The sequence below is a fragment of the Anoplopoma fimbria genome, chromosome 2 (genome assembly GCF_027596085.1).
Source record: "Anoplopoma fimbria isolate UVic2021 breed Golden Eagle Sablefish chromosome 2, Afim_UVic_2022, whole genome shotgun sequence".
Classification (NCBI taxonomy): domain Eukaryota; kingdom Metazoa; phylum Chordata; class Actinopteri; order Perciformes; family Anoplopomatidae; genus Anoplopoma; species Anoplopoma fimbria.
This window is the reverse complement of record NC_072450.1, coordinates 21,637,383-21,663,550: the sequence shown is the minus strand read 5'-3', so window position 1 is coordinate 21,663,550 and position 26,168 is coordinate 21,637,383. Positions and strand designations below refer to the sequence as shown.

Here is a 26,168-nt window from a genome sequence, read left to right as displayed (position 1 = left end):
AAGCCCTCTGAGACAAATTTGTAATTTGTGATTCTGGGCTATACAAAATAAACTGAATTGAATTGAATATGTAACTTCTCTACTATCCAGCTTACAGAGGAAAATTCTCAATAAAAACAACTTTTGAGAAATGAAACAACCTCATTGCAGTTTGCAAGATAATTGTCTCTCTATCACAATACTATCCAAAGGGAAAGGAGGACCAAGAAACAACAATTTTAATGTCCAGCTCCAGAATGATGTGCGTCCTGAGAGAAACATTTTTGTTAACCAAACCACTAGAGGCACAGCAACTGTTTATCATGTTTGTCATTATTGCTGAATTTGGGGTAATATTTTGCAAAAGGCTGCTGAGGAAACACAAAATAACCCAGTAGAGATTCAAATATTTACCATCAATTATTCATAAAGCCTTCGCTTGAACAGAATACGATCTGGCAAACTAATAGATCCAGTCCCTCTGTTGTGGAGCATGCTGTTTTAGAAGTCATTGTTAGAATACAAATTCAAGCCCAGATTGTGTTTTCCTACACTGTCCTAATGCTCAGAGAAGCAGATCACCTACTAAACACAGAAGGCCAAAGTCTGGATGGGGCATTTCAGAAAGGTGAGTGTCACTGAATTAAGTCAGAAGCACTGAGTTTCGGATGCGACCTTCACATCTTGTCAAGAGGCCAAGATTTCCCTCGCTGTGGCTTGGTGCAGACATGATGCGTCACAGCCCAGCAGCTTAACCACTTTGACAACTGAGAAACAGAGGTGTGTCATATTAATTCAAATCTAACACTTCTTGCATGATTATCCAAGGAGACAAAGCCCACATAGGTGCATCAATCATTGAGACATCAGCACACACCCTAAACATTCAGCATCACACATGTTCCACACATGGATAGGATGCCCATCACTTTACTGTGCTGTGTGCGATGTGACTCAGTTTGCAGAGTCACATCGCACGTCCGCCATGTCAGCCATGCTATTCCAGATAACATGTGTTCTCTCTATCCTGGTGGCAGGTGGTGCCTGAGCTGCACACAGCGCCTGGAGATGTTGTGGGAATATCTCAAGCCTCTCAGTGTGGCTGCCTGCCTCAGTTATTAATAGCAAACAGCAGACACACCAACAAAAATAAACACTATGTATTGACAGCACATTCGATGCAAAAGTGCACTGGCAAGGACAAACTCCAGTGAGTAGTAAATGTCATCCATGCTCAGTACTGACCAGTATTTATTTAAGAAAACATGAGTATTTATTACAAAGCGCTCTATATTAAACACAAAATCCTTTAAACAAATCTCTCAGCAAGGTGTCAAAGGTAAAATATGACAGTTAGCTGAAAACATTTCAGATTTAGCTGTGGATATTTCATTGTTTCTGTCTGATTGATGTGTGACCACAACGCCAATACAATGCGAACACTGTAATCCCTAACAAAAGCAAATTACATTTGCACAGTGGGGCTGCATCAAATAATTATTTTCACTGATTCATCTGCTAATTATTTTATCTGTTAATCAATTAATTTATGGCCTAGAAAATGTCAGATACTGGCAAAAGAAAATGCTAATCGATCTTCAAATGACTTGTGTTCCAACAGTACAAAGCAAAAACATATTCAACTGACTATCTCATAAAGCAAAGGCAAGGAGCAAGAACTCTTTCTCTGTAATATTAAGCTTATTTTACTTAAAAAATAACAAATGATTAGTTGATTTTCAAAAGAGAAGGATGAATTGTCCGTCGACCGTTTGAACACATTTTAGCTTAAGCACACAGTACTGAAAGATAGAGAAAAATCTGTCCTTATTCACTGTAAAAATGGAAGAGGCACACACAAAACCTGAGGCAAACAACAACTTATCTGAAGAGGAACAGCTATAAAAATACATATCGCTCTATGTGCGACCAGCAGAGATGTCTACCGTCTCTCTGTAATTTGTAATCTAAAACACAAATATATTTGTAATTGCTTATTTCTAGTTTTACATGCAGTTAAAACCATGAAAGGATTCCTTGCATTAAAATCCTCAAAATCATGCATTTAACAGACCCCTAAATTTAAATGAATACATTTAAGTGTAACAACATGGGCTTGTGTCGGTTAAAATATATCAAAGCAAAAATGGTGTCCATAAATTTCATGTTTTAATAGCAAATGAAGATGTTTTTAAGTTGTTACCAGTGAAACTAGGCAGATAAATATACATAACCCACTTACGGGATACAAATGTCCATGAAAATCACATTACTAGAGGGGACTTCTGTCTGCAGCTTACAGTATAATGTTATGTATCTATCACCATGCATGTATGTGTGTGTGTGCGTGTGCGTGTGCGTGTGCGTGTGTGTGTGTGTGTGTGCGTGTGCGTGTGTGTGTGTGTGTGTGTGTGTGTAACTGTGCTTGAGTAGAGGAGTTTTCTGTGCATGGATATTTTTGTGAGAAACCCTCTGAACTCTTATGCAAGAAGCTATTTTAGGTTCAGGATAAATCAATCCATTGGTTAGCAACCTACTGCTATGTATGAGCGACTCAAAGAAAACAATTGCGGTCATTACAGTTCTATCAAGATTCACCAGCAAAAGATTATTTAAAACGAATTAACTCTATAGATGGTTTATTGGCAACATCTTAAAATGGGTTAACCCTCAACTGAAGATGAACAAAGATACAGAAAGGACAGAGGGGGTAGAAGAGAGAAACAGTTAACAGGGAGAGCTGTTAAGAAATCCCACGAGGTTGCATCTCCCCAGCATCTGAGCATATAAATAGACGTCAGCCTTATTCCCACAGCAAAGGAGATGAAAACAGAAAGGAATCCACAGGGGGAAAGGGGAAGAGAGCAAAGTAAAAAGAGAGAAAATCTCCTGAATCAGGACACCGCAGAACATTGGGAAATGTTCACACGTGGATTTAGCATGTGCAACCTTTGCTTGACTCGTTATTGTCTTGAACAGGAAAAAATGGGACGATGAAGATACCAAAGCTTAAAACAAAACAAAAATAGACAAGTAAACAGTAAGATGTGAGAGACTTGAGTAAAGGTTACATACATACATACACCTCTCCTCAGGATCCTTTTACCCAAATGTTTTAACTTGTCAGCAGCCCATAGAAAGACATGCATACAGCACACCAATTACATTAACATTCACTGTATACTACAGATGTACATTTAGACATTGATAATGTTCTCATAGTGTGGAACAATACGCTTGTAGAAGGGTTATAAAAAGCAAGTGTTCACGTACAAGAGCTATCTAGAAATCTGTGTTCTTAATCTCAGAACATTGCAGAAGACAAACGATGCCCAACAATGTTATGACGCTGTTAAACAGAGTAGAAATATACTCAGAACAAACATCAAGAATATCCTTAAAAGCACTGGAACTGGAACTGTAGTTGTGTGCCTTGTACTAGCATTGACGGCTTGTGGTTTCTTGATTGTTGTATAAGAAGAAAGAGGTTATCAACAGACATGGCGCAAAAACAAACATTTATGCGGTGGAGAGGCATAGAGGTTAAATAAAGGGACAACGGCATCAAATGGCTCAATGTCAGGTTGGAGGGTAGGTGCTCTAATATATGGCAATCCTAAAATGATGTCATGGTGATGAACCCACTGTTCATGTGAAGCTATAATCAGGCTACGTACCACAGGCTATAAATGCACACTCATGAAGGTTAAGTGACTTAAAAGCTCACTGATTCTTCAAACCTTTTCTATTGTCAAATATTACCAACAACGAGTCAGCTGACAATAAAAAAAACCAAAAGAAAAGTTTTTTTTAATTTTAAAGACTAGTTTGATAAACACCAGCACAATCTGAAGAAATAGAAGCAGAGCAGTAGAGTCTGGAATTAACTGAAAGACAATGAGCACAACTTACCATTTCATCCTGCAGCTATTCGTTTTTGATTATTTCGGAAAGCAATCAATAAATCATTTTATGATTAATTTGATCCTATTACATTTGTAATTCAACTAATTTAGATTCTTCTAGGCTTCACAAATATAAAATCTAACCCTTGCCATCAAAAATAACACATGTAAACTTCACATTTTGTCCAAACTTTCAAAGGCTGAAATGTGACATTTTTAAGCCTCTACTAGGACGCACTCGTTTATGGTACATGAGGATTACTTTGAACACGGAGTGAGTCTATCTCTGTGTTTGCCTCTCTGCTTCTGGTGTAGGAGCAGAAAGTTCCTTTGTGCTGCAAACACCTCAGACAAATTTGCACTGATTTCTCTGTGCCTCTTCACAGAACACTGCAGTGAACTTTGTGGGAGGGATTGTCGGTGAGAAACACTCTGCTGAGCAATAACTACAGTGTTTTTGAGCGGAGTGCGGCTCACTGTTCATAAACACAGAGATCGTCCTGCTCACACTGCTCTGCGTTGCTGCCTCGAGAGGCTTTAGGACAACAGCTGCTGACCTTCATCAGCTTCAACAAGCATCCTGCTTTACAAAGTAAAATTAAGAGTGGAGGAGAACACACACAAAGAGACGTTCAAGATGATTAAATGTGTCTTCTGAGAATCTATGACTAAATAAATATTGCTCAGCTCTCACTGCTACAAAATTGAATGATAACTCAAGTGTATCAAAAGCAATAAACACTCCATTCTGTTCAAAGACAGAGCGATCATACATATTGCTTAACTTGGCATTATAACTTTAACAAGGTTAGACAAGCACACAGGCATTAGGGAAGAGAAGGGTTAGCATAATTAAAGGTATATTGAGACATTAATATGCAATTTACAAACAGAGCATGCCAACAGAAAATAAATGGTCCCTCCACCTTCTCACAATCTGTTAATTGCTATTTCTGCTTTTGATTGGCTATCATTCCATCATTGACATAATATCACAATCAATTACATGAATCACCTTGCAGCATCTGCGTTAATTGGCAACAAGGCTGTCCATCCCAAGTCCATCCAAACAAAAATTTGACAAGCACAGATTTATAAGAAGCCTCTTTCTCAGCTCAATGAATGTTCTACCTCATCTCTGAATTTATATTATGTTTTTGAGTGCTTGACAAGTGCTTTGCATTTAAAAACAATCTACTTTTGGTCTGTTATTACATGGCATCATCAAGAGGATTCTTGCAAGATTTTCCTCTATGTGCAGCTAAAATATATAGATATACGACATACCTGTCTTGGGCTGTTCATTTACATTTGTGGGAGTTATTAAGAAGAATTAAGCTAATGTAATACTGTGAAACACCTGTGGATTTATGTAAACATTTCAGTCCAATGAACTACAAAAAATGATCCTTGTATGTGGGAGAAAGAGAAACCAGAGTGAGCAAAGGGAAGAGCTGGGAAATGACTAACAGACCATAAGCAAGGCTGTAGGTGGTATACATGGGTGAAGCAAAAGTGTGTGTGAATGTCATATGTTTATGGATTTGGTTGCCTGCGTGTTTGCATGCCTGCCTGGCTGTGTGTGCAGACAGTGTGTCTACTGAGGAGAGGCAGTTTGACAAGTTAATCCATTCTAAACATCCTAATGGAAACATCCCCAAAGGCTGCTTCTCCTCTATCCGCTACAGAGATTATTTTGCCTTCCGACTTCCTCCCGTCAGGCGAGCTGCTTTTGCCAAAGCGATGGGTACGAAGTGACACATACAAAACTGACATCTGGTTTCCATGGTATGATGGCAGCCTATCAGCGAAACATTTCTAAAAATAGTCATTTTAATATTGAATAGTTTTCCCTGTATACTCGAGGAGAAGCCACAATAAATGACTTTTGAAGTGAATTGACTGTTAAATTAACTTCTCGGGAATGACGGTGATATGATCATTGAGACCCACTTAGCAACCATACACTCTGTATTACCAGAGAAACTGAGAGAAGCATAAACACAGCTATACTAAATCCTTAAAGAAGAGCCAATAAACACAAAAGGGTTGGTAGAAAATGATAAAAACTTGATAAGAAAATGTGGATATTTTTTAATTCAACAACGTCTGGAGCTGGTTCACCACTTTGGTCCAGACTGAAATAAATCAACAACTACTGAATTGATTGCCATGACATTTTGGTACGTCCATTCCATGTTCCCCCTCAGGATGAATCTTACTGACTTTGTTTATCCCCTGACTTTTCCTCTATTTTTATTTCTAAATAACTGCAAACTAAAAACTGCAAAACATTCAACCTCAGCTATATTGTATGTATAGTGCTAATCTTACTGCTACAATTATGCCAGCCTTCTATGAAACACAAAGAAGATTAAGCACAGATAATTCCCTATTTTTTTAACTGAGGCACTGATGAGCATCGGTCTTGTTATCGTCAGAAATTCATGGCTTGCTGAAAAGAGTGAAAATGTACACACACGTCCCGGTATTATTTATTAATTCACTCCCTTTCCTTCCTTCATTTCAACCTTCTCCATCAAATATGCCATCAATATTCTTGCCCTTAAAATATCAGGTTCAGGATCCGGCAATCACTAGAACACTCAGGTCTCTTATTTTTCCCAATTCAAGCCCAAGACAGTGCTGCCTCGAGGATATAAATCAGTAGTTGTTCTCAGGTCAGCTGGATATTGATAATAAGGACAAGGTTCAGGTCATAATGGCTCTGTCAGCTACTCAAAGGTCAGAGATGTGCTTCACCTTTTGACACACTAAGCTGGACGGTAACACTGTGGAAATAGACACAGGGTTCTCAGGAGGGAGAAATGCAAATCTAGCTGCAGAATAAATAAATGTTCCTGTTACTCTAGCATAAATATCTCAATCTGTTCCCATGCAAACACAGTATTTATGAGCTAAAAATATGGTATTATGTAACTACAGCATGTGCATGACAAGCTGTAGTGACACGTATAAGGGAAAATTCCCACCTTTCCAGATGGTCATTTTGCCCGCGCCAGCAGGAATAAATTGATGAAATTGTCTCAATATTTTGTAGCATACCATGAACTATTTTAGCCCTGCAAAATGTGTTAAAATATATATCTGTAATAATGACATGCATGGCCGTAACTAATAATAATTAGTCTTTCAAATATGTTTTAAAGTCATAATTTAATCAGAAAATAGTATTCAAATAAGACTGGGAGCCCAGTTAGAGGTCTACGATTTGCTTTTTTGCCCGACCAACAGTCCAAAAACCAAAGTTCTCCAGTTACAGTGACAAGAAACATAGAAAGTCTTGGTATTTTTGCTTAATAAATGACTGTTTAACATTTGGGAATTAATCAATTAATCCACTTTCTGTTTAAGTAGTCATGAAAATAGTAGTTAATTGTAAATATTATCCAAGTCAAGAAAATTAATATAACTAACCCCTATAATTATGTGGGAGGTACTTTTGCTTGTCATCATTGCAACAGTTGGATTTGAAGACATTGAATCAAACAGAACTGTCAAGTAGCGCTGAAGTGAACAAAAGCTCTTCAACTCACCAGCTTGGTTTGTATTGACAGTAACATTTGCCAGGGAGCGTGCAGACACCCCCAGCCCAGAGACGCCGTTTGCCGCCTCCACATGGAAGGTGTAGTTAGCGTGCGTGGCAAAATCTAGTATTGCCACAGAGGTACCGGTCAGACCAAGCGGCCGTGGGATGAAGCGCAAGTCCGGTTCACATGGCTCACACTGTGTCACGCCGCTGTCGCCGTCTCTTCCATCACAGCGCTGGCACAGGATGTTGTATGTGATGTCCTTCCTGCCTCCTGTGTCGCTGGGAGGCATCCACTGTAAGAAGAGAGCCGTGTCATTGATCAACGAGACCAGGTTCCTGGGAGCCGAAGGAGGCCCTGAAGGGAGAAAAAAAAGGCATTTAGAGAGAGATTACTCATTGATTACTCACTGATCACTTTGTCAGGTTTTGTGTAAACATAGCGTAACACATGTAGAAGGGTTTGTTATTGTCTGATTGAATACAGTTAAAACACATGATCTATGATCACTGGAGCCATTTCAGCCTCTGTAGACCTTTTGGGAGAGCCACTATGAGTGTCTACGGTTTACAAAAAAATGATGAAATGAGCAGCAATAACACCTTACTTGTTGCATACTACTTTGCAAAAAAGCAGGTTTGTATGCAAGAATCGGTATTAGGTATAACAGTGAATACACCACTCATCTGACCTTGAGGATGAAGCTTTAGTGGAACCATGATCACCAAAATCGGTCAATTAAAGGACCTTTAGCGGCGAGTGAGCATAATTTGAATCTGAAGTTTGATGTGCGTAGGTAAGTGTGTCTGTGGGTAGTTGGTTGGCTTTCAACCTCTTTTGAAGTATTTTATTCTAACAGATCAGTTTCCTGGATAATACATAGATCTGATGTTTTTCCAATTTTCAAAACTCTAAAATGTCTGGTTTGGCAAAGTCATCGGAACTGAAGGTAGTGTGAGTGAGTGAGTCTTTGAATATGTGTGTAGGTGTGTGGGTGGTAAGCTTTCAGAGTGCCCTAAGTGTTTAATTCCAGCATAATACTGAATTTTGTATGTCTATAAATGAGGTACATCATAACTTGTTTTTTTCAAAATTGAGATACGGAGAAATATAGTTATGGAGGCATATATCTGGATTCAACTCAATCATCTTGCTTGAATAACAAAAGTGCAAATGGACTGGGGAGGGATGGCACAACAGCCTATAAACTACAGACATGCAAACAGGAACCAACAATGTCCCAGCTGAAAGAAGTAGTTTTAGTAACTACTTTACTAACTTGTACAGGCCATGGTGGAGGAGTCTTTGATAGCTCTGTAGAAGCCTTTGTCACAGTGACAGATGGTGGCGGCCTGGTCATGGCTGGAGCTATGAGGAGGACACTTGGAGCATTTGGTGTTCCCAGCATATGCTTTGAAGAAGCCAGGTTTACAAGCTGGAGAAAAACAGAGCGGAGGGAAGAAGACAGTTAGACAAGGTAAATGTTCCTTATGCAATTGCATTTACATCAGCACACACACACATATTTAATTATATTTCCAGCTGCTCCTCTCCTCACCTGTGGTCTGACATAATTATTTACTATTAGAGATGCACGGATACTGATATCAGGTATTAGCCCATTACTGACTTATATAGCTGGATTGGGTATTGGTGACAATGGGCCAATCTGGTATTGGATACCATTATTTTCATTAATAACAATTCAGTTAATTAAAATCTATGTCTTTACTTGTCACATTTTGTTTCACAAAGTTAGAAAAGCAATGTTTAAGTGAAGCCTGATGCCTGTTGCTTTACACATAAAAGAATAATCCCAGTCACTTCCACACAAAGGAATTATTATTTAAAAACTGGTATCAAATAATTGCCCGTAGGTGTGGATGTGAGTATGAATGGTTGTCTGTCTCTATATATGTCAGCCCTGCGATAATCTGGCGACCTGTCCAGGGTGTACCCTGCCTTCGCCCAATCACAGCTGGGATCAGAAAATACTCTGGAGCCCAAAAAAGGAAAGTTTGTAATGTTTATCTGGCAAGTTAAAAAGCTATTAACATACAAATATTATGAAAATGCAATTATAGTCTTCTTTCAGACTAAAACCTCCATCCACTTACCTGGTCCATTCTGCTGACCTAAGTATTCTGCAGTTTTCCGCCCTTACCCCGATTTACTTTCCTACCTCATTACTTCCTCCAATTCTCTCCCTTTTGACCTTTCCATTTCCTTTTTTCCCATCTATTCAGCCAGCTCTCCTTTCCTTATCTCTCCAATGTTTCTTCAACTGCTCTGCCACACATCTCACCTTTTCTTGATTTCTTTCCCCATCTTTCTTCCAATATTTTCCTTTTCCCATCCATCCTCCTGCTGTCCTCTGCTTCGCTCTTTCCCTTAAGGCTTATCAGAAGATGACAAAACCATTGCAGATTGCCTCCTTCTCCCAAGACTTATCTCAGCAGAGAAAAATAAAACACTAATAGTGTGATTATATTATATTCTGGGAATCTGGGGATAATGTTTTGTAAAATGATTTGTATGAGAATACATGTGTGGGTGGGGTAACAATTTCAAAATTATCAAATAAATGTGCCAGATATAAGACGGTGTAATGAAATTCAATCAAGACTTCATGGCAGACTGCCAGAGGGATTTTATCATTTCAGCATTCTAATACTTTTCCCACAATAACTATAAGTAGGGAGCCACATTTGTTTCTTTTCTTCCTCACATCATCAGAGACAGAGACCATATAACATAAGTCTGTTATTTGTGTGATGCAAAATTGTCTCCATTCAGACATATAAGCCCTTTTTATTATACAGAGATAAGTTTCATACTGCGTTGCATTAGTGATGACCAGCTGCTATACAGTATTTGGGTACTCCTTATAAAAAAATATTGATAGTGCATGGATTATCCTGCTATTTATATTCATGCAGTAATGGAGATTAAGATTGAATGGATTCAATAGTTGTAGGTACACTTAATCCCTATAATGTGGACCAATTGATGCAGTATCTCTCGCATATACATGTAGTCAGCTTGGGAGACCTGTGGGAGAGTACAGGTTGGATGAGGATAAGACTTCCTACCCTCAGGCTAGATTGTTGTTACGTGAGTTTACCCGAGGCTAGAAACTTTTTAGAGTGCCTTCAATAGTTCAGTTGTTCATTCAATTGATAATTCAATTCACTGTGTTGAGGCCACCTGTAGAAGAGCAGCCAGTCACACCAGCCTGGAAAGTTATTTTGAGAAAAGACAAATTGGACTGTATGAGTACGTGAGCCCTTGTTCCTGAATGATCTTGTTGAGCTTCAGAATGTTTCACCAATAATGAATCCAATGAGTGGAATAAATCTCATCTCTAGTTCCCAGCCATCTAAAACTATCTCATGTTATAACTGTCAATATAACAGTAAGTCCTACACTGTCCATTCCCAAAAATATTTTTGGATGGGTTTCAGGTGTTCATAAGTTGAATATGAAGCTAATATCTTTAAATTGCCAACCGTTTTTCTTCTTGTTTGACAGAAAGATTTAGGAATGTTGATTAGCTACGACTTTCAAGCAAAAAACTAAATATTGCTTCTTTTAACCACAGTGAACGAGTAAGTTTCACTGCCAATTCTGGCTTCACCTCACCACCAGATTTAGAGCTACAGTTAACAATTATCTTCTGATGAAGATGAATCTGTTGATAATTATTTTTATCTATTATTTAGTCTATGAAATGTTATTTCTGAATGCCTGAGCTGCTGACATCTTTCAATGCCTTTTTGCTCCTACAAACAGTCCAAAACTCAAAAATAATTTAATTTAAAATAATATAAAACTTGGAAATACACACATTTGAGATGCTGACAGTAGCAAATATTTGACATTTTGAATGAAACCACTTTAGCAATTATTGGATTATCAAAGATTTTGCCAATTCGCTTTCTGTTGCATGACTATTCGATAAACTGACTTATTGTTGATCCATTTGAATTTGTTTTCTATAGAGCTATTCTGTATTCTGTCTATTTTACATATATATCCTTGAAACTTGGTGGTCAAAGGTCACTACCGTATTAAATCAAGCAATGCTCAGTGGATTTGAATGATGGGACAAATGAGAAATGACATGCAAGGTAGGGTGAAAATGAAATATGCAGGAGAAAAAACAATCTGCATAAATAGGTGGCTATAATTGAGTATAAAGATATGTAAAAGGGATGAGATGAAAGATTGACACACAGACAGATATCCTCGCCAAAATCACATTGCTGCTTGGCACCTAATGGGAAGAGTAATTTGTCACCCAGCTTCCAATTTTTGAGGCACCTCAGTCACATATTACTTTCCTCCTATGTTGAGCTGCTGCCAAAGGCAACAAACAAACAGATTCATTTGAATTTCCAGCTGCTCCCTACTCTACCATGTTTGCTGGGAAGATCACCACCAAAAAGCAATTACAAGACTCATAGCACTATTTCTATCAAAAAGTTTGAAAACATCCCCCCACCACACACATATGCACACCCAGGCACATAATGAGATCCAATTTGTACACTATCAGCTGTTTGGCTTTTGTCATGGAACGCATTCTTATTCAAGGAGCAATATTGGCACAAAATAAGTATTCCCATTCAGAGGAAATACTGCTGTAGACAGATAACAAACAACAATAATGCAGACAGAGGTACATTTTCACCAGTTAATAATGTCAGTGCCGAAACTAATGATTCTTTTTTTTCATTATCAATTATTCTGCCAATTATTTTGTTGCTAAATCAATTAATCAGTTGGAGTTTTACAGGTCAGAAAATAGTGAAAAATGTACATTATTATTTTTACACTGCCAAAGGAGATGTCCTAAAAATTCCAAAGATGTTCGATTTACTTTCGTATAAGGTTTGGCATTTTTGCTTAGAAAATTACTAAAATGATTAATGGAATTGATAAAAAATGTTTTTCATTTTCAATGAAAGAATTGATTGATTAATTGTTGCTGCTTTATTTGACTTCATAGTCTTTTATCGACCAGATTGGCATGGTGCCAATCGGAGCTATAGTTGCATTTTTTCAGAGTTGACTTTGGTCCAAAAAATCAGTTGACTTTTTTGCTCTGAATTGGTCTACACCAACTACGCTACTAAGGGAAGTATGTGGCTCTTCAGCTGCTAAACACTACACTATGTTAACCAATAGTTGCTAGCTTTGTCTGAGTGGTGATGGTGGTGAATAGTGGGTTTCTAGAGTGTTTTCGCTTAAATCAGCTGCCTGCCTGCTGAAAACATTGCCGATAAGCGCAGTAAGTGAATTGGAACAGTAGATTTGCAGGCTGGAAAACCAAAACAATGACCTGCAAAGCTCTGTCGAGCTAAGGGGGACCTAACTACAGGTGATCCCTTTTAAACTGCACAGTAATTTGATCCATAAAAGTATTAATCCAAGTAGCTTAAAAACGAAATGAAAGACGTGCCAACCAAGAGATTTTGCGTTGTGTAGAGTTGGAAGTGTCTCTTGGCTTTATGTTGTAAGAAACAGATGGAGTCTGAGACTATGTTTACCCTGGACTCTTTGAAGCTTTGATATGCAGATGGGAAGTTCACAGAGAATGAGTGATGCTCTAGTCTGGCTGAGCGGTGTTAGAGGCCAGGGTAAACACAGTCCTTAATGGACAGAAGAGGTGAACAGTGGCTCAGATGCAGCTAAGAGAAAGTATTGATTTCATCATTTCCTATTCCACTTTACCTGGCTCACTAGTTTGTACTTTTCCTGCCTGATCAATCCTGTATCTTGAGACAGCAGAGGTCATCAGTGAGCAAGCTAAGTTTTGTTGATTTCTGGAGAAGTCTGACACGGATGGGTCATGGGGACAAAGAGAAAAGTGAAAACACTGATGTGATTCTGAAAATCTCTGTTCATCATTCATCTTTACAGTTAGAAGAGAAACTGATCTGTGTTTGTATCGACTTCATGAAAAGTACAGGATATGCCAAAATTATCAATTAAAAGGTTTTGCTGAAAACAAAATATTTCAATATATAAGATTTTATGCTGTTGCGTAATCACTTAGATTACTGTTAGGTTTTTGGTTTTGCCTGCATATTCATTCTGATTCAAATTCAATTCAAAAAGATGTCTCTATTAGCTTCCCCCACAAATCACTGCCTCCTTTTGAATATGATTGTGTGACGAAAGGACGTGGAACAAATAGCATTAGCACTATGATGTTGCCTTATCTAGGTCATGATATAACCAGCCCATCTCTGAGTAATCCTCTTGTGGCTGACACTGTATGAAAGGAATAGAATAATAAAACACTCGATTGAGATGTCAAAACAGTCTGGCAGAATGCTATCGGGGTGGAAAGCAGGGTTTGATAAGCGCTGATGCCTTTGTTTAGGCAGCTGGGAGGGAAAGATGGACGTGTTCGCGGAGAGCTCTGCTTATATTCGGGAGCGCTGGGGTTTTCCCTATTCTCTCTCACACTCTCTCGCTCTCTCTCTCTCTCCCTCTTTTGCTCTTTCCCCATGCTGCCTCTCAGACAGCTTTGATCACAGTACCCTTTGAAGCAGTGTTCCAAAATGAAAACGAGGAGAAAGCAGAAGTCACCGCAAGTTCAAGCCTAAACTTCCTGCAACTACTTGCAAAAAGTGCACATCTTCATTACCGCACAAGCTCTGCCAGAACTATGGAAAATATTGATTGAAAAAGAGAATTAGCTATAATTCATTAAAGCCATAAATCATTAATTGCAAGGGTATAATGTGTTGTTACTATCGATCACCTCTTCTGAGCTAATGTTAATGAGTTCAAAGATGTCGTTTGAGAATTGCACAGCAGATCAAACTTGATAGATGTTTCTGAACCCGACTAACTAACTCCTGCACAGCAAAACAAAAGAGCCGTATCTCTGGCTTTCTTTACCCAGGATGATACAACAGTATTTCAGAGAAGGGTAAATCAGAAAGCTTGTTTCTTTCAGACACAGTGAGACAATACGTTCATGTCCAGTGCAGGGGTAACTTTGGGAAATGTTTTGCAGACACAAAGACTGGACACAAGGGGAAACTGCTGCTAAACTTTACGTGCAGTTACTCAGGTCAGCTCATGGTGCCTACCGAAACTGAATTTCTGATCCACACATTTTATATATCTGTATAACTCAAATCATTAAAATAATTTTCATGTTAAAAAAACAGGATTTTATGACACTGACATCCTGGACGATACCTGATCAATAAAGTCAGTATCAGCGTTGATACTGATCTGGCATGTTGGATTGTGCATCACAAGTATGTACTTATATTCACATACAATAGTATTTTGCATTATTAAATGTTTGGAATTATATTACAAATATTTAACTGCCGACAAAATACTTAGTGGGACTGATAATAGAAGCAATGTACTGTTAGTCATTCTAAATTACCCAGCTAGTTTTACCAGGTTAAAATTAAGACTAGAGTGGCAATAATACCTATTAATACCATAATAAACCTGTCTCAGAAATACCAAATACCAAGAGTATTAGTGAAAAATGAGCTGGTTGTGTCAGCCAATCATCCTTAAATCTCCTTGAAATCAGTTCCAGTTGGGCAACAGAATGATATATACTGTGAGAAGATAAAGATTTTTCAACTGTCAGAATTTTTCATTTGTTAATAATGAGATAGCTGTCCTCTATATCTCTGGCTGTATTAAACCTTTGTGGACAGTGTTGCAAATCAACAGCAGAATTAGTTTGTGGCAATATTAAACCTGTACATGATTTTTACATTATTGTGATATAATAACTTGATTGGTCAGCTGTTTATTTTGCTGGATTATCTGAAAACAGACATTCCTATTTGGTTGTTTGATCCATGAGCAGTTTCTAAATAGATTTTAAGCATATAAATATGTACTATATATATATATATATATATATGTGTGTATGTATTTATTTATATATTGTAGTATAAAATTGCATTCATCTCTTACAGTCGACCTGAGGTGTCTGACAATTTAGCTGTGTTAGTTCAAAGAACATGCAGTACGTACGAGTGAATAAATAGACAAGCAAACATTGTATTCCAAGTGTCAAGTGGGTTCCTGCTACATGAGTTACCGATCCATTCATTGCAGCGGCTGCCAAGATCCCCTAGACACTTGCAGCTACAGTACAATCGAGAGCAGCAACTACTGTCAAAGGGGAGGAACAGGGAGAATATAGATGCAGGACATATACGAGGGACACCATGAGAGTGCTGCTCCTAAACTGCCGTCTCATCAGTAATCTCTCCTGACAGGCTTCTGTGTTGTTTAACTACATCTTTGAGATGATTGAGGGCGAGAGAGAGAAAGGATAAATACGAAGCACAGAAAAGAGCAGAAGATAAAAAGAAAGATTACACCCGCAGAGCAAATAAAGGAGATATTACAGGCTGCCCTACATATCAACTGTACTAATGACTGTTGGAGTTCTCTCTGTAATAACCTGAGTAACCATATCACCACAGGGGCACTGCATGAATTTCACCCCAACCAGCTGAGACTTCTGTAAGTCTGCAAAATGTAGCTAGTAACAGGAGGTGCACTTCAATTGTAATCATGCAGTGTGGCTCCATTTAGCACCTGCCTTAATTACAACAGCAAGCCTCAGCTTCGTAAATGAAAGAGAGGGTTGGGGGAGTTTTAAAAAAAGACTAGGTGCAAGCTAAATTAGCTGTGAAACTAACAAATGAAGGCAATTAGCCAGCTAGCCCCCAGTCTGTCTGCACAGTCTAATTGGGAAACCAGGCCAAAGACTATCTGGAACAACTCAACAGTTTCTTTAACTTTTTCACAATCTGTTTTGCTGACAAAAGGCCATATTTCGATAATGCTGATACGACTAATTAGAGAAGTGGCATCCTTAAAAAAAGCCTTTCACAGAAGCTTTGTGTTATTCATCAAAGTTGTTAGATTTAAGAGTGTTTATGTAAATGCTATGCGGGTGAATGTTTGCATTTATCTGCCACAGCGTGATATTTATCAAGACAACAACTGATATATAAACAGCAGAAAGCCAAAACAGCTTGATATTAAAATAAACGACTTTCCCATTTTAACCAAATAATTGACAGAGTCCAGAAGGTTCCTCATAAGAGCCATTTTGAAATGTCAAATGAAAATCCCTTCTTAACCACATTGTTTGAGATCGCATAGCAGAAAAGGATGGTGATGAGAGACAGCAAAAGGGAGGAATAAAAAGAGAGCAAATAAAGGGACACGGAGGAGAAAGAAGGAGGGGGGCTGGTAAGTGAAGCAAAACAAAGTGGACAAGAGAGGAGAGAAGATGACGAGGGGTAGGGGTGGAGCTGTGAAGAGATGAAGAGAGATTGAGAGGATCAGACAAGGATGCAGGATCTTAGAATGAGAGGAGGGAATAGCAGTTCTGTAAACTCAAACTCCTGCAGATGACTGGGGAGGCCCTGGAGATCTGTTATCGCAATGCCTTCTTTTATTTTCTTCTCCCCCTTTCTCTCTATCACCATTTGATTCTTACTCTTTCTCTGTATCTCCAGCTTTGGTTCACTGTTCTGCTCTAAAATTAGTACAAACACAAACACACTTCTCACCCTGGCAGTAGCCATCCATCTCTTCGTGGCCAATGCTACAGACACAGCGACCCAGTGGTACCAGCCAGTCTCCGTCAGCACCACAGTACAATTTGGGTGTGTCCCTCTCCTCTGCGTTCTCCACACATGCGCCCCTTACTTCCACCAGAGAGGATGAGTCCATGTGTGGCACTGTGTCTGGAAATGCTGCCAGGTTCCTTAAAGTCGATGGGCAGCGCTTGTAGAACACCTTATAAGACAGGAAGTTGAATTACTGCCAGTCTTGTGAAAGAAATACAATTGACAGGTTAATTGCTGTAGTTCATGCAAACATAAGTCGAACCACCCCTGTTCACTGACCTTGACAGACACGAGGGCAATACAAGCTCCTACGTCCTGGAATGCCAAGTAGAATCCCTTCAGTGTCACCGGTCCCACCTCCCTGACCTCGGTATTGAGTCGAAGAACCCGATCTCCAAGATCTGTCTGCGTAAAACTCTCATCTGCCGCTATGGTGTCCACCTTGAAGCCAACAACAAACAACTTTTTAGCAAAGTTCATTGTTACCGAATCATACCATTAGCGCAACAGAGAACTCTTTTTTCAAGATGCGGCTCTGATAACCGACCTTGGCATAGTCAGTGGACCTGAACCGTGTCACTACAGAGAGCGGTTCTTCTGTCTGCAGGTAAAAGAGGTTGAAGGTTTCCTTACAGGTACCAGACACCCAAGGAATGGAGTTGCAGTCTCTCAGTGTGAAACGCAGCTCCACATATACCTGAGTTAAAAAATATAGATTCAGAAAGAAATCATCCCAAGCTCATTAAACATCTTAAATACAGACCTATTAAATATTTTGCAGTCAACTCTACATATTGCCTGACCAATGGTAGGCTTTTCAGTACATTTGACTTTGCGAACTTGAAGACAATGTCATAACCTGGCCCTGAATCAAGACTTCATTTGATTCAAATTTCTTGCAAAGTAAAATGTGTCTTAGGAAAGTGATATGTTGACCAGACCCTCTGTGCAGCCTGCCGCTGGATCCATCCAGACCGTAGCCAGTTGTTCTGGTTTGGCTCCATTACATGGCAAACCTGGAAGGTGTGAATAGGTCTGTTCTGCTCATCCATCTCTGTGATAGCATCCCACTGTAACAATATAGGAAGCAAATATGAGGACATTTGTAAAAACACAAAAACAATTGCCATATAGCAAGCAGAGTATTTAGTCAGTAACTTAAATGCCTACCATCTCAAAAGAGTAATACTAGATTCCATTATCATGTGCGTCATTTGGGTGAACTGACCCTAAGATAACAATTATTTGTTGATTGATGTGAGTGACTAGAATTGGCTCATATGCTATTCTGTATGTTTTATATTTGTAAAGGGCTATAGATTAGTAGAAAATATAGAAGTACAATACATGCCCCCATGAATGAACTGGTTTCAAATCTGTTCCATAAGAAACTGTGCACCATATATTACATGTAGTGAAACTTAATTTCTATGAAAACATGACGTTTGAAAGACACGAGTTAGATTCACCAATGTTTTCAAGCTGTTGCATCAGCCAGACTCTCTCATTTGTCTGCTCCGCTTTAACGGTGTGATGATCAGAGCTTCAAAAGCCCTAACGTGTATTGACAGAACTTCTTTCTCACAACTCCGGTGGCAACGAATGGGCAGCTGAGATTTTGTCAGTTACCCAGCTGGACTCAATTATATCTCAAGAGCATGAGATCCATGGGAGAACTTGTGGGCGTTTTTTATTTGTTAACGGGCTGTCATTTCCATCCGTTTCACTGGAAACTAAACGAGAATCATTTTTTTAAGCTATGGTTGAACCAACCGTTGGAACATTGCAAATCATTGCTTGTTTTGGTTATGTCTCTACAATATTTCAGTAATATTATTTTACAGTAATGCTCACAATAGCTCACTCTTTACACTGTGATCAGGTCAGCTGCAGTGACAAGTTTATAACCATGCCCCTAATCAGAGGCTGGATTCTCCAAAGGATGCAGCCCATAGAGGGGGGTCCTTTTTCCTGGGAGTTAACATGGATCAGTCAAACGCTCCATTGAACAAGTGATGGTGCGCAATGTATCCTGGTATACTGAGGGCTGTAAAGGCTACATGGGTTGTGTCCTCATAATGTAGGCAAAAGAAGGCTACATATCTCGACCACATTTGGAGGAATCCTCACAGTGGGACACCATGTCAGCCTATTACAATGATTTTGGTCTGGAAATGCTGCCTTTCCAGGATCTATCCCCTGAATTTGGAAAGAATTATTGAATAGATTTCCATAAAGGGGAGTCACTGTTCAGAAAAAAATCCTGCATAGGATGTAACTTTTGCTTTTTTTCTACTAAAATAACAAATAAAATAAAGGCAACATTTTTGCACTAAATTATTATGTAGATATGTATCAAGACTAGTTTTTGTTTAAACTACTCAATTTTTGTATTCTAGCATTTCTCTAGTCATATTTTAAAGTGTGACATACTTAATTCCATGAGTTTTGTTGTCTATTTTTTTATTAAAACCTACAAATGTTTTAGATTTGCATAATAATTACTTGAAATTGGGATCTACTGTGTTTTTCCAAATGCAGTAGTATCATTTCAAACTTACAGGGAAAGTCCAACATGGACTGAAACATTAGCACTTTTGAATTATAAGCACTTTTGCACAGTCTGTACAGCCCTGTGATGTATGAAATAGAAACTTTCAAAAATCAAGACCCTGGTTCGAATATCTCTTTGATTATTTGTATCCAATACTTTTTCTCTGAAGACCCCACAAGCAAAGACAAACAAACTCTTTTTTTTTAGTCCTGCTCTTTTTTCAAGATGCAGATTACTGAAGCCTCCTCCAAAATAGAAGACTATTCTATAATTTCCAGGTCCACAGACTGGAGAATGGAGGATGTGAAAAAGCATATAAGTAGCTAAATGGAAAGCACTTCTTATTGATTTCACTCTCCACCATGTTGGTACCTACATTGTGAAATTCCGTACCCGTCATATCTGAAAAATGGGATGTTCAATAGGAGAAAATTGTCCAAAGCTGCTGTGTTGATTAATTAATTAACACACACACACACAAATACACACACACACACACACACACACACACACACACACACACACACACACACATACACACACACACCTACAGACACACTGCCCAGTTCTTGATGATGAATATCTTGTGTTGCACAAAGAGAAACCCAAGGAAGGTAGATGACAGACAGAGTAGAGGAAATTGAAACAACTAAGGGAGAGTGTTTTCAAATATAAGTTATTTAATAACACTTTAACCTTGACTTGAGCGTACAGTGCCAAAGCAATCAATCTTGTATTAATTAGGCTATCTAAATTAGCTCAATAGACACCCAGTGGCTAATGATTAATCAATCAATCATAATTACTTCCTCTTTCATTTGGTACTCCAGCCAGACAATAATACTGTTCCCGTGCCTTTATGATTAGTGGACTCATGCATATATCATTGCTGTTGGAACTGGAGGAGCAACTTCTTGGCATTTGATCATAATACATTGAATTATATAATTATTGTTTCATTAAAGTATTTCTTTTTATAGTCACAGCAAGCAGAAACTGTTTTAATGTTCATACAGGCACTTGTCTGTTGTTTTAAGAGGGTCTTGAAAAAATTTGAACTTATCTTTTTCAGCAGTGTGGTGTTGCATTGAGCTAAATGTGTTTAAAATTATAATGCTAGCATGTAGACGATTTGTCTTAACTATCTTAGTTTAGTTTGTTAGCATGCTAACATTTTCTAATTAGCAAATGGCAGCTGAGGCTGATGGGAATGGCTATAGTTTTTCAGGTATTTGGTCATAAAAAGTATTGGGAGAGCTGAAACTTTGACCTGATGATGAACCTACATGAAAAGTCAGGGGATCAATTATTTACATATCTTCGGAACCTGGTCGTTTTCTTCATTGAGGTTTGGTTTGAACCATTATTCCTCGTCACCATCTCTCTCAGCACGATGCTGAGTCATCTTATCAACCCCCTTCGTAGCAGCAGGGGTCAATATGGCACCTTTGACAGTTTAAAATGTCTTTTATCTCAGTCTTTTCTTTCAGAGTCTCTTTCTCTTAATAGTTGCTGGAATCAATTTTTTGGTGCATTTTTGGAAGTCGCAGCTGCATGTCACATTAGACGGCAAGGGATGGCCATAGGCGACGGGTCAGGAACAAATTACAAGGGAAAAGGGATGGAACCCGCAAAACCGCGAGGGAGAGATATGGCGTACAGGATTCAAAGTTATCAATCATATGTGTGGTGATTTAGAAACCAGGTAAAAAACAATTGCTTCTCAGCCTGTGGAGATGTTTCTGCTCGCAGAGGGCCTTCAAGTCTGCAGACGGACAGAACTGTCCACTTCCCACCTCCCAGGGGATTGGGTTCAGAGATCACCCTTCAGCGTTAAAGTCCAGAGCAGCGTAGAAGACAAGAGAGAAGCGCTGACAACTATCTTGATTATTTAATTTCCCCTTACTTTACAGAATTGATACTAGTTACTTACATACTATATTGAATTCTTCCGTATTTGAAATGTGAGCTTTCTCAGCTTCAAAAAGGTACCAAACAGTTGATATAATATAAATTATATTTTATTATATATAATAATCACTGAATAAAACCTGACCAACGGTTTGTTGCCATGATTGTCCCAAAGTCTTATATCTTGTCTTTCCAGGCACATGGTAAATTGAGAGTCTAACCACTTAGTGACCTACAGGTTCCTAAGGGCATTCTCTGTACAAAAGTTATTAGTTCAGATTGTGTCATAGACATTTCAGTTTTATCAAAAGAATTCTGTATGTAAAAGTGGAAATGTTTTAGAAGTCAGAGAAAGGAATTTAACTTTAGGCTTATAGACTCACACACTCAAGAGGAGCTTATTCAACATATACACTCTATATTTAGTCATTTCAGTGCCCTCCTTACAGAGCAGAAACAAAAAGTATCTTTACAGAAAGCAGGCTTTCTGGTTTGCATAAGATCAGCATTAAGTAATTGAAGTTCCATTATGCAAACAAACAAGAGAAAATGGTAATTTGTCACTCTGTGTGCTAAAAATGCCCCCTTGGGATGTGGCATGGTTCAGAGCAGAGAAAACAAATGCGAACCCAGAGTTTGAAAGATGAGCTGCAGCCCACGCTCTCTGAGGCAATCAGATATGCACCTACTAATCGCTCTGCCTATTAGCCCCAAGCTTAGCAGACTGTAGCAGACAGATAGTAGGTTTTGAGTACAAGGTGTGGAACTAATTAATGTATTAAACTAACACTAATATTGCGATATGGGAGTGCAATACCACATTCTCTTAAACTAACCTGCTCACTGTTGACTTAGTGTGCAGGCTGCCCCTGTGATGAAATACTAAAACTAAGATTAATGCAAAAAACAATTTGGGGCCTAATTTGTTAGTTTGGCATCATGACCCTTGAGTTTGTTAAAATTGTCCTCACCCAATTCAAAAAGCAATTAAAACACCTCATATCAACACAATGACACTCGCACTTCAATTAGACGTGCCCCTATGAAGTGTCCTATTGACTTTTGCTTGTTCAGGCCTCCATAAGAGATTTTAACTAAGTTTGCAACACAGCAATTAATGACTATGGTGTCTGCATACAGTTGATGTATTGAAGGAGAGAGTGGGATCATCATAAAGGACTTCATCATTATTGCTTCATAGATGATCATTTACTTGAAGAGTTTCAGTCCATCTTCAGACTTGAAGTGGAAAGACACATAGCAGCTGCTCAGTTCACATCAGTTCTATATAGCAGCCATATTAATATAGTGGAGCAATGCTGAGTGGATCAGCACTTGTGGCTGCAGTGATAGTTCTTATGGCTTAAGAGTGGAAGATGCTTATCACGTATGCATGTAGGCAAACATACAGTACACTTGTGCCGTTCAGGGACATTTGCATAGCTGATTTTTTTTTTAATACTTGTACGAATGCAAACATATTTTTCCTTCCGATTTGAACATACCTCATGACAGGAAGTTCTATAAACCAATCAGCTTGTCTGATGCAGGGCTGCACAACATGTTGGTATTTGTTTTTAAACTGCTCTTTGAGCCTTTGCAACATAATTTGCACACCATGTGCAAATTTAACACAAATAAAAAATGTAAATCCTTTTTGAATCCCCTTTTTTTTTGCCATGTAACCCACTGTCTGTACATATAAAATGTGATGATCAGCTGACAGTGCCTTTAACTTAATTGACATTAATATCTCCTACAAATTAAAAATGAAGTTGTTTATTTTGATTATCATTTACCTTTTAAAAATTGGTCATGTAATTGAATTACCACTTTAATTATTTCAGTGACGGCTTAAACACAAATTATTAAGAACCAGTATAAAATGTTTTTTTGCACAATCTTTGACTTGGATGCTGCTGAACACAGTGCAGCCTGTTTTCTCCCATTTCCCCTCTATGTACAGTTTTTTTCCCAAGACCCAATGCTAGACAGTACAGCTGTAACCTGTGCATGTTAATCCCAATAAGCCTTTTCCCCCTCCTGTCCAGGCTTCTGAGAGGATTCCTACCACTCAGGAAAAGTAGCATTCTGCATCCTGCTTTGAGAATTGACAATACCAATTTGTATCAGCCGCCCCCAATGACTTCACAGAGACACACACATTAGCCTTCTGCTCAATATATTCAAAAGCAGTTGCAGAGCCCTATCATTGTTTAGAGACATTCAGATATTGAAAACTTTTGTTTTGAGCAATGCTCCTGACAGAAACCTTTGACAGCCACTGAAGTGGTTCATTGTAAAGTTGTTATGCAGGTTGTTTATCGCTGAAAAGAGGCTTAGATGGAACCTGTTCCTCACAGATAAAGAGATCATCTTCTAAATCAGTGATATAGAGACCAGGCTAACCAACATGAGCAGAAGCCTCTTCCTTCATTTGCAGGGAAGTGACATGGCTTCAACCGAACATCAACTTCATTAATAATGAAACAGACAAATTGAATGTGTGTGGCAGTTTTAAAAGCCAAAATTAAATTAGGTGGTTATGTTTCTCATTGAGCATCATTATAAAATAAATCTTGAAAATGTATTTCTCTGAGAACTTTGCTAGAAGTAGCGCTATAGAAAGTGTGACCAGATCAGTCGTAGTACGTTTTACTTTTGCCTCACACAACGTCTGCTCTTCCTACCTAGTTGCCTTTCCTCGCCTACTCATTGCTTAAAGTATGTGTGTTATTAAACAACACCGGAGTGGTGGCAGTGGGAGAACTGTGAGAAAGGATAGATAAAGAGAAAGCGAGCAAAAGAGGTGCCATTTTTAGTGATAATTTAATGCTAAGCCAGTGTTTTTAATGCCAAACAATACTTAGACCCTTCAGTGGAGCTTTTGCATTCGGCCTCAACCTATAAACTACGGTATGTGATTGTTTTAATAAATCATACTCACATACTGTGGACAATTACTTGTCTCAATATCACATAATATGTGAGAAACAGTTTATGAATATCAGCCCAAAAAATAAAATAAATACATCTGACCATTTTTTATCATAATGTGTGGATGGTTTTATGGATCATCAGTGTTTTAACTCTAATCACAAAAACAGTGGACCAAGTTTGTAAAAATGGAAACCCCTTATGCTGCCTGCCTCATGGTCAAAAGGGCCACATTCATCCTTTGAAGCCATATGATTGAAGAAAAGCCCTTAAACATCTTATCTTTTCAGTGAGGATGAGTTTATTTACCTTTAATACTTTTAATTACTAAAGGGCTACCTGGTTGAACCAATACTACAAAGCTAGTGCTTCCTCAGTTTAGGGTATGATTTACCTGTGAGTTACCTAATGCCACTTTCAGTTCAACTCACTACCAAAAATATTATGGTATTAGTTACTCTGACGACTGTCATTTTATTCCCAGTGGCAAAGAGTGGGTTAGCCAGTGTTAACCAGTATTAGGTCAACAAGAATCTGTCAGATTATGTGTATAGCGAACAAATAAAAAATCCCATTTGAGGATAGATTCTAGCCTGAGGATCATCGTTTCATACGTTTTAAAAAAAAACATCAGGACGTTACATAAACACACACCCGTACCTACACTGCAAAGACAGATACTGTTGTATTAACAACAATGGTGGAGTCTGAGAGGTATGATGTTTTGATTAAAATCACACAATTTGTCATTGTCAGACTAAGGGGAAAAGAGACAGAGAGGTGTTATGAAAATATCATTAAATCCGTGTAGTAGTAATGAATTATTGATTCGACATGAATCTGGGTGGTGGCGTTGTGTTTTTGTTCTACCAATTAATGATGTCCTCGCACCCCATTGCAAAAACCTGTGTAGGCAGTGTTCCAGGGAGGAGAAGCTGTTGCAATATTGGTATTTGGCCCTGAAAATATTGCAGTATTTTGTTACTATTTATTGGTTTTGGTCCAAAGGATTTATTACACTTTTAATACTAGCCCAAAAGCACAAACAGTCCCGTCACCACCTTGTGTCCTAAATTAGACACAACATCATGGACAAATTATTGTTGTTGCTGATGGTTGCAGTCCCAGCTGAAATATTTGTATGAATGAAATCTACAGCATTTCCCCTTTAGGCTTAGCCATATGAGACTGATATGAGACTGACAGCTGGGATCGGCTCCAGCACCCCCGCGACCCTTAACTGGATAAGCGGTTACGGAAGATGGATGGATGCTACAATTAAATTAGTTTAATATCTAGATGTTCTAAAGGCTTGATCAAATCTGTATTCATTGCATATAAACATTGTCTTATGTGTTCAATAAAAAACACCAGCGGAGAAACCCAGAGACTATTAAGTCAAGATGTTTGTGTTTTAGGAGATTTATTCTGCCTTTACATTTCAGAAATGGTCTCTAAAAGTGTAGCTTGTGTATTCTTATTTATCTTTTAAGTGTGCATTGTTTGTGAATAGGGTTGAGATAAGGGGAACACAGGATGAAGAACTTGAAGTTTAAATAGCATTATCCTACCAGTAACATTATGCCAGTATTTTTTGGATTGATAAACCCACATGTATTAACAACCCATAACACTCATGTTAAAAGTTGTAATAAGGCAGGACCTGCTACGTGCTGTCTGA

General features: G+C 38.4%; 1 protein-coding gene across 2 annotated transcripts in view; it reads right to left on the bottom strand.

The window, feature by feature from the left end:
* The window catches only part of LOC129099458 (ephrin type-A receptor 6-like), a 46,792-nt gene that overhangs the window by 11,524 nt on the left and 9,100 nt on the right, over positions 1-26,168 (bottom strand). The window contains exons 3-8 of one of the 2 annotated variants that reach the window (XM_054608710.1): positions 18,027-18,155; positions 17,633-17,782; positions 17,365-17,526; positions 17,026-17,254; positions 8,715-8,870; positions 7,442-7,792 (exon numbers count right to left, since the gene is read on the bottom strand). In XM_054608710.1, coding sequence (XP_054464685.1) covers positions 7,442-7,792; positions 8,715-8,870; positions 17,026-17,254; positions 17,365-17,526; positions 17,633-17,782; positions 18,027-18,155 — 1,177 coding nt within the window. Of the gene's footprint in view, positions 1-7,441; positions 7,793-8,714; positions 8,871-17,025; positions 17,255-17,364; positions 17,527-17,632; positions 17,783-18,026; positions 18,156-26,168 lie in introns of those variants that run through there. The other variant, XM_054608719.1, reaches the window with a different exon arrangement.